This window comes from Leucoraja erinacea, chromosome 2, assembly GCF_028641065.1.
Source record: "Leucoraja erinacea ecotype New England chromosome 2, Leri_hhj_1, whole genome shotgun sequence".
NCBI classification, from domain to species: domain Eukaryota; kingdom Metazoa; phylum Chordata; class Chondrichthyes; order Rajiformes; family Rajidae; genus Leucoraja; species Leucoraja erinaceus.
In genome coordinates this window covers 104944550-104954807 of record NC_073378.1, presented here as the reverse complement: position 1 = coordinate 104954807, position 10258 = coordinate 104944550, and the positions used below count along the sequence as shown (strand labels likewise).

At 38.1% G+C, this 10258-nt stretch overlaps 1 protein-coding gene across 2 annotated transcripts in view; it reads right to left on the bottom strand.

Moving 5' to 3' along the window:
• Positions 1-336: 336 nt before the first annotated feature.
• LOC129713460 (serum paraoxonase/arylesterase 2-like) overlaps positions 337-10258 on the bottom strand; it is a 35829-nt gene continuing 25907 nt past the window's right edge. For both annotated transcript variants that reach the window (XM_055662518.1, XM_055662510.1), the window contains 4 exons: positions 8119-8319; positions 5595-5676; positions 1701-1829; positions 337-1227 (listed from right to left, as the gene is read on the bottom strand). In XM_055662518.1, coding sequence (XP_055518493.1) covers positions 1060-1227; positions 1701-1829; positions 5595-5676; positions 8119-8319 — 580 coding nt within the window. In that variant the 3' untranslated portion in view covers positions 337-1059. The remainder of the gene's footprint in view (positions 1228-1700; positions 1830-5594; positions 5677-8118; positions 8320-10258) is intronic.

Here is a 10258-nt window from a genome sequence, read left to right as displayed (position 1 = left end):
GCTATTATTGTTTTACCCACAGTGGATTGTTGTTCCTGAAAGCCTGTCCCAAACAAGACTTCAAACCGCTCCAAATATTTTCCCTTGTTATCCAGGGGGCACTCATCAGGAGCAACAATAAGCAACCTATGACCTCCCACAAATCAAAACCCCTCTGCTGCTACCCAAACTAATATTTGTGTCATTTGTGATGACAGCATCTCAATGCAAGGAAATCCAACACTATGCAAGAGAAATCTAAAATAGAAATCTTGGAATTTTGACTTGGACCAAAGGCATCATGAAAGGAAGGAACTGTTACGCTAGAAATTTACAGCAAATAGCAGATACAATACATTGGTTATTACAATTTTTGGTTTATTAAATACAAAGTACACCACACCATTAAATTCACAAATCATTATTGCATGATCAAAAAAAGGAAGTTTTATTTGTCCACACCCAACTAAAAATTGAATCTTATTTATATAAATTTTCAATTTATAAAAATTCAATGAATCAGTTATTAGACGAAATGAGAGCTTTTTATAATCTGTAAACAATATTGTGCCTTCTAAGTGGAAACAGGCAAACATTACTTTTGACAAGCAGTATGGAACATAAATCAATCAACATAAGATTACAATTAGATATTTCATGCTTTCTTTACAAAAGCCTTTTATACATTTCACAATCATTAGGTTTTTGATCATTGTAAAGTAGAAGTCTATTATGTGAAGTTTTCTTTCATCAATTATTTTTAAACTTCCTCCTATCATTGAATCAGGATCAATGCCTTCAACATAGTGTACAGCAAAATCATTATACAATGGGAAATAGAGAAAATGAGGTTGGCATTTTCAATACCATTACCCATCTACGTAAGAATTTACTTCTATTTTAAACAATTGGAAAAATTCTCAAAATAGGTAATATTCCACTTACGAACAGGAATTATCTTATGATCTGTATCATTTCTACCAAATGTTACCAAAATTAATATCCCCTGAATTGACAGTTTTATAATGGCTGCAGAAGTGTAATTTACCACAGTTTGGAAAAGCATACTTTCATCCAAAGTTATGAACGACCAAACTCACAGTAGAGAGCTTTGTGGAAAATTGTGCCAATAACCAGTCTATCTTTATAAACAGTGGCTACAGATGTTCCTTGAAGTACAGTTCCATTGTTCACGTACACTTCAGTCACTTTAGGGTCCTTAGAAAGAATGTTTTCAATTCTAATTACCTGTGTGCAAAAAAAAATGTTAACTGAAGCAATAATCAAAACCAAACTTTCTTGCCTATTTGAATGTCAACAGGTTGTAGCCCTGCTGGGTTAAAGCTGAATTTATTTTCTTATTTTATCCATTTAAAATGTTAAGAGATTTATTCAGAGCTGCATTAAAATCAAACTGATTATTATCCCTATATTTTTAAATGGTCTTCGGATTAAAATACTCTTGTGACTATAAAAACACCTCAGATTCGGAAAACAGTAAATGTTGATGGACAATCAGAATATAACTTCTTATTTCAGTGACAGTACCATTATCTACTTTTCAAATATAACACTTTCTAGAATGTTAGCAAACATTTAGCCACAATCAAATGGTACTCATCATGCCAAGCCTAATTAATTATATGTGATTTAATAGCAAAAGTCTTTTTCTATAAAAGCTTAAAAAAATTGTAAAACAATGAATGTTTCAAATAACAAACCTCAGATCCTGGGGGATTTTCAGGATTGTACAGTAACATTTTCCAGGCATTCCAACAACCACCAGTCCAAATATCTCCAGTTTTAGGATCCACCTCCAGGTTGTCTGGGCCAATTTCCACAGTCAAACTCTTCATGCAGAAGAACCAACATTAAGATTAAGTAAACAATTAGACAGTTATGATTGCTAAAATATATGCATTCTACAATGCATTGTGAAAGTGAATTTGCTTTATCGTCATGATTGTGCAATCTGTTAAAACAGTAAAAGTACTATACTAGAGAATAGAATTAATTGTAACATAAAACAACGGCATCAGAACAATGTTAATAGTAATTTCTGCTCTCTTTTTACAATTTTGCATAACCCATCTAAACGTTTACCTATGGGAATTTACATAACGTAATCCAATCACTAAAAATGACTTTATATTGGGCAAAATATAACACGGCAGATTTTGGGTTAGGATCAGCCTTGCTATGAAAATTACCTAGTGGAAGTCGTGAACTAGGAAATACAACAGGCATTTTTGATTCAACCATATCTTGGCAGGAATTCAGACATAGCCATGGGTAAAAAAAAGGAACACCATATGAGATGCATCCAATTGTGGAATATTTGGCTTATTTAACTTACTATGCATATAGTGAGCCAATAATTAATAATTATAACATTATTTTGGATGTTCCCTAATGTATAGGTTTTACTATCTTTACATGCAGCTAAATTTATGATTCTATTTAGATTTAGATTGTAATTTTCTTTACGTCACATAGAAAATAATTTTACAGTATCTGTCTTTTTCCATTGGGAGTATTTGCATTTAATCGTGTTGAATTTAAAAAAATCACAGTAGTAAACAGTTTACAAATTGACAAACATTTATCAACAAGTACTTGAATAAATAATATTTTTGGAATACCATCAATTTGCAATATTATCTCCTCTGTGAACTTTATAACCTTGACCGCCTTGACTGACACGATCTCCCGGTTGCTAACACTTTAACTCCTGTCGCATTCCCTTACTGACCTTTCTGTCCTCCACTGTCAAAGTGAGGCCAAACACAAATTGGAGGAAATGCGCCTGATATTTTGTTTGGGCAGCTTACAATCCAGCAAGATGAATATTGATTTATCTAACTTCAAGTAACCCTTACATCCTCTCTCTGTTCCGCCCTCCACCCCCCCACGCTAGTCACCATACTATTTTCACTAGTCCTGCTGAATTTCACTGTATTACTCATTATCGTCTTCCCCACAGCCAACAATGGAGCATTGTTGGCTCCATCTTACCTTGATCGTCGTTGCTGGCTTTGATCTGTCTTTTTGCATATCATTTGTTCTATGTACCTTTTCATATCTCTCTGTTCCCTCTTCCCTGATTCTCAGTCTGAAGAAGGGTCTCGACCCAAAACATCACCTATTCCTTTTCTCCAGAGATGCTGCCTGACCCGATGAGTTACTCCATCTTTTTGTGTCCATTCTCAGTAAATCTATTTCTTTATCAATTATCTCAGCCCTCACTCTCATGCAACCAAAGATCCCAAGGAGCTATCCCTGGTCCTGTAATCACTCACCTGTGACACTTTTATTATGCAGAGATGACACCCAACTGTACCTGTATCATAGGATAGGGGTGGCACAGTGGTAGAGCTGCTGCCTCACGGTGCCAGAGGCCCAGGTTTGATCCTGACTGTGGGTGCTGTCTGTACAGTTTGTTACATTCTCTCGTGACCTAGACATTCCTTTAATAGTCCAATATGATTTGGGCTTTGGAAGGAATTCTCCGGTGATACTGCCCAAAATGTTTTTTTATATACATGCCCCATTTAATGTAAAAATAAGGTACATACCTTTAATTGTTTGCTTTATAAAACCCACAAACTCAATACGTGCAGTTTTTTAGATTCATTGGTTTCTGTAAAATTGTCCTCATGTATTGGACAGAATTTCTGTACGGGTGATCGCTGGTTGTCATGGACTCGGTGGGCTGAAGGACCTGTTTCTGTGCCGTATCTCTAAACTAAATTAAAGGATGCCACAAAATTCATTGGCAAATATAATTTCATCCTGATAAGTGTAAACGGATACATTTTGAGGGGCTAATTATGGTTGAACATGTACTGTAAATGGTATCGACCTATTAAGAAACAAATCGAACTTGGTGCATAAGTCCAAAGAACCCTGAAGGTGGCAGTACAGATAGGGTGATGAAGGTAGCATGGTTACTGCTGGTTACCTTCATTAGTCAGGTTGTAAAGAGCAGGGAAGTCATGGTGATGGTGAATAAGCCATTGGTTACTTACACCATACTTGAAATATTGTGTGCATTATTTTTGCCATACTATGGTAAGGACAGGTTTAGAGGAATATGGCCAAACACAGGCAGGTGGGACTAGAGTAGATGATAGATGTTGGTCGGTGTGGGCAAATTGGACCAAAGGGCCTGTTTCCACACTGTATGATATGACTGATCTGGACAATGTGCAGAGGAGATTGACTAGGATATTGGAGACATGAGACTGCAGATGCTGGAATCTTGAGCAAATACAAACTGCTGGAGGAACTCAGCAGTCCACTCAATTCAAAAGTCTGTGAACAAACGCTTCAGGACATTCTGCTGCAAAACTTCTCTTTTCATTTTTCCTACCAAAGCACACCTCTCAACATACTACATAAGAGTTTGGATGCTGTATGTTTGCCTATGCACCAGCATGCATATATGCAGACAAACGAGATTGCAAGTACTAGAATCTAGATCAAAAAAAGAACGCTGGAAACACTCAATGGGTTAAGTAGCATTTGTGAAGACAAGAGACCACAATCTTTCTGGTCGACATCCTGCATCAGGACAGAGAGACGACAGTAAAGATTGTAAATTGCTTAGCAGTACGCCGGGAGGGGATTGAGGCGAGCAGGTCACCAGTGGAGACCACAATGGGATAACAACGTGTGAGAAATACATCCTTTGAAGATTACTACATTCTTTCTCATTTACAATATTTCTTGTCATTTTTGTGTTCCCTACTTCTTATGTCAGTCCATTACTGTCCAACTATCCAGTTCTGATTGTTCCCCCAGCTTCCCTTTCCCCTTTTAAGACTGAGCTTAATACCCAGCTGTTTAAATCAGGCATTTTATTTCCCATCCCAATAAGCATTTCTGTGATTGGACTTTAATTTCTGATTCATTATATATCGTAACTGCTTTGAATATTTTTCTACATGGGTAGGTTACCGTACCATTGCAGAACCAGCACAAATTTGAATTCATTGATCTCAATTGAACTCTTTATTTTCCCACCATTGTTCAGTGGGCACGGCATCTTAACAACGTTCACCTACAATAGTTCTATACCACTGTGGTGTTGCATTTATATAACAATGTTCCCAGGTGACTCCTCCTCCCAGTTCAGGCTGTTATATGAATAATGGATCATGACCAGAGGTTATGGAGCACCTAGACTATAATTAAATCAAACAAACTGCCTTTTCTACATAATTAATTGTATATACCAAGACAGTGTTATTGCAAATTGAAGGAGACAAGGAAAGGATAGAATTAGTTTATAATTTTTTAATTTTTGTAATAATGATATTTGATTGGCATTGTTTCTAAAATGTTGATATTAACAGTTAATAACAGAGATAAGAACATAGGAAAAAGCTGTTAATCCCTATGGTTGTACAGGGAATGGCAAGCATAAATGACAAATATTAAAAATCAATTTTGATCGTAAATTATTTTAAAATACACTGGGATTTTTCAGATTTCCTCCTGCACCTATTTTCTATGTTTCTATGACTGCAGCTTACGTATTTTGGCACTAAAAATCACGTCCCAATGTTACTGTCTTAAAACTTTGAAACTAAGATTTTTTTGCACAGACTTACCTTTATTTCAGTTAGAATATGATTTGGATTAATTTTCATAACTAGGATTCTATGACCTGCAGTCTCTGCAAGGAAAATGTACCTAAATTGCAAAAGTCACAAAACTGGATTTACATTGGGGAAATCTTTACTCTCAAGACATTAAAATTGAGATATTAACAATGCAGTATTGATTGGGAATATTCTATAATTGTCAAGAATCAGAATATTTTATTGTCATACAGTAGTATGAACCGGAACAATTAAATTCTAATGGGCCTGTCCCACTTTTAGGCGACATTTTAGGCGACTGCAGGAGATGGTTGCTGATAGTCGCCTTCATGGTCGTGAGGAGTTCCTGCATTCTGGGAACTAGTCACGGCCTCAATATGGTCGCCGCAACCAGATTGAAGCCGCCATGGAGAGTAGTGAGAATTCTCGTGCCGTAGGTGGGTTGCCAGGACGTCAATGGTTCTCGTAGGTTGTAGCCGGCGCTGACCGGTAAATTTCATTGGGGGAAAAAAAACGTAAACAGTAGTTTTCAGACCCAAGGATAACCAACCGGTAATGTTAACGTCTGCCGAGCATCACAGCTGTGTATCTCTGGCTTCTTAAAAGTTGTCTCCACTCCTTCTCCCCTAGTCTCCCTCTTTTCCCCCCTTCTCCCACCTCTTTCTCCCCCCTTCTCCCACCTCTTTCCCCCCCCCCCTCTTTTAAATGACTTACTGTGCACTGTGCTTTCACCATCTTAATGTTCATCGTGGTGTGTGTCGTGTAAATTCATAACACTCATAACAGGCTGTTGAAGGAAGGGGTGTGTGTGTGTGTGTGTGTGATCGCCTAAGTGGGACAGGTCCATTACTTGCAGCAGCAAAACACATATGTCAACATAGAACTCTGTAAAACCCATAATAAACAACAAAAGTCCCGTATGTAGATGCACTCAAAAAAAAAATCAAACAATAATAGTGCAAAGACAAAAATAATGCCCCCAAGTCTTCATAGTTTGGAGCTTAATTGGAGGTTGTAATGCTTAATAGCCTGATGGTTGGAGGGAAGAAGCTTCTCCTGAACCTGAACATTACAGCTTTCAGGCTGCTATACCTTAGTACTGGTAGCATAAGACAGGTTATATCTTCCCCTATTTACTAACTTTTTTTGGCTCAGTAACTATTTATTTCCTCCCACTTGTGAACGAGAACTGCACGAGAACTGCAAGTCCAAAGTCAGCAAAACTTAGCCAAAAGTGTAGCTTTGGTGTTCCAATGTGAAATTCTTTGAAAATGTAAAGGTACGTTAAGTCATAAAAATGGTCTCTATATAAATGGACTTGAGAAGTAGATGAATCTGAAGAAGTATTCTGACCCAAAACATAGCCTAGCCATTTTCTCAAGAAACGTTGCTTGACCCGCTGAGTTACTCCAGCACTTTGTGTCTTATTCAGGTTAATGATCAAGTTGTATTAACCAATGTTAGGCCAACTGACCATATGGAATAGTAAGAAACACAGAACTGGTAATTAAGATTATCATGAAAATGAGGCCCTACAGTCAGCTACATCTCTTGGGCAGCTACATCTCTTCACCAGATAAAAGCTGTCCAGGATCTGACCTCCCCAGAGAAGCATGGGTGAAGCTCAATAGACTTCGTACCGTTGGGCGTTTCAATGTCAGCATGTGGAGATGGGGACTCTGCCAGAGCCCAGCCTGTGAATGTGGAGCAGAACAACAGACAGCCAACCATGTCATCTCTGGATGCCAGCTCTACCACCCACCAAATGGAGCTCAGGGCCTGGCAGACATTGATGCAGATACAACAACCTGGCTGCTCAACAACCGGCTTGAGATCTAACTATTCCCTTGGTTTATGTTTCATTCGCAAGAAGACATAGAAGAAGAAGAAGAGTCTATCAGGTCCACATTAGTTCTACCTTATCCCACTTTTGCATCTACTACTTACACACCAGGATCAATTTACAGAGACCAATTAACCTGCAAACCCACACATGTATTTGGATGTGGGAGGCATCTGGACCAAACCAACACGGTCACAGGGAGAACATGCAAACTCCACACAGAGATACCAGCTGCACCTACCTAACAATTTCTGGAGACAGGATGATACGTAATTATTAACTTCAGGGAGAAGCAAAGAAAATGGAGAAAGTGTACATTTCTTATAGAAAAAGATCGGGTAGACTCGCAAAAAAACATTTTAATCGCTGCATGACACTGCTTGCTGTTTACTGGTGTATGATAAGACACATTTTCTAAATGAATCAGTGTCATTGCTACTTCATGACTCTAAAGTTAACGTAGGTTGATTGAACAGGATGTTATTGTTGACAATTCTACAAAACACAATCCAAATTTAGTAATCCTACCACTTTCAGGCAAGAGAATGTCTGCGTTAAATTAGATTAATATCAAATATTCCATTTGTCTGCTTAAAAATCAATCCTAAAACAAAAATAATCCACCATTCAAATACCATAAAGTTGAGAGTAACTCTACTGCAGTCAGGTAATGAAAGAGAATACACTCACTTTCCATCAACAGAAATATCAATCCCATTGAGTAATCCATATCCTGTTGCGACGACTTTTACCTCAAAAGGGCTGTAGTAAACAACATTGCTGAATGAAAGCCCCAAAAGAAACTCGAGGATCTTCAGGTAATAATTAGAGTAATAACTGTCATTCGTAGCATAGAAACTCTGCGAACTCATTGCTATGATATCATTTACACTAGAGGAATAAATGGAAAAGGAAACCATGAATACATTATCATTTATACATTATTTTGTAATATGTTTGTGTCTTAATTTCCAAATTACTCAAAAACATGTTAAATTATAGCATCATATCTATATTGTTTTAAAAAATGCTAAATTGTGCTAGAAAGTAAAAGATTACAATCTCTAGTGCTTGTAAGATTACAATCTTTCAAGTGCTACAGTGGTCGTAATTTATAGCTCTTTTAAACCTATATTGGAACCAACCACACTTTCAATTTAATAATTGATTTAAAGGTTAAATTTAACGTCATTATTGACAAGTTAAAGGGAAAGCATATTATAAACATGCAATTTAAGACACAGGGCTATTTTCATCTATATCAAGCAGCAAAAATGGCTCGCAGTAACACTGGTCGCAACTGTTTTAAGGGCTGCCCACCCTGCTTCCTGTCATCCACTTACACATCCCTGTGCCCCTTCTTAAATCTGTTGCATTACTCATTGAGGGAAGTAGTTTACCCTGAAATTACTACTGCAGAAAATAATGTAAATTAAGAAATAATGGAGGCTTTTAAGTAAGATATTGTGATTATCAAGAGCAATTTTAATCATATTGATTGGACAATTTAAGTTAGCAAGGGTGGCCGTGAGTACGTTTGATTAAGTATACTCAGGATTGGCTGTAGACCAATATCTTGAGGAAGCTGACATTGTGGGCCAACGGGCCTTTCCTGGTGTTGTATTGTTCTATGTTCAATTTTTTCAGGCAAGTTTAGACCTGTTCGTGTGTGAACAGGCAGGAATAATTGATAATATCATAGTGAAGTATCCCATAACAAAGAACATAGGACAGTACTACACAAAAAAAGGTTATTTGGCCCACAGTGTCTGCGATGTTAAATTAAACTAATCTCCTCTGCCTGCATGTAATCCATATCCCTCCAATCCCTGCAGATCCATGGGCTTATCTGAGAGCCTCAAACAGCACTATCATTATCTACTTCCAGACTGATCATAACATGGTAAATTTTCGAATTTAGTTTGAGGGTGAGAAACCTCGGTTTGAAAGTAGTATTCTCAACTTAAATGTTCAATTCCAGTACTCTGAAGAAAGAGTGAACTGGAAAAATAGGCCAAAGGATAGAATATAGATCAAGATTGGCAGACATTTAAGTAGATATTTCATGATTCTCAACAATACTCCAGTGAGAAGCCTATACCATGAAAGTGACCAAGAAAGAAAGTTACTGAAGGTATTGAATGAAAATGCATACATCAATGCAAAGATTAGCAGCAGGACACAGGATTGGGAATTCTTTAGAAATCAGCAGAGAATTACTCAAAATAATGATAACGTTATACAGTCATAGCAGGGCTGCCAATTCTCACGCTTTCGGCGTGAGACTCACGCCCTGGAGCAATTTCTCACGCTCACGACCGAGTTCTCACGCTGAGTTCAGTCCCTGCGCAATTTGTCCCTTAGCGCCGCGTGCCAGGGATCTGTGCGGTCCGGGGAAGCGCGTCAGTTGGCGGCTGTGAGTGACGTCGCGCCTCTTCTCTTTCTTGGTTGGATGTGCAGCCGCCGACAACATGAAGCAGCCGGAGTTGGAACTAACCAGGTGAATCAGTTGTAAAACCTGGGGGGGGGGGGGGGGGGGGGGGGGGGGTTTCGGAATGGCCATGGAAATTAAGTATAAATACGAGGAGTCCTCAGTAGTGTGTTTAGATCTTTTGCAAACTGTTCCCAATATGCAATATACGGGTTTTCGGCCCGTAACCCGAAAAACCGCGGTTTTATTTTTCAATTTGTTTTTGCCGACCTGAGAACTGCGGCCAGTCCCTGGGACGCGAGCTGATCTGGGAATGGCAGCCAGTCCCTGGGCACGCAGAATGCCAACTTAATCATCATGGACAAATTGTGCCAGTCATGTACATGTTGCATAACTATA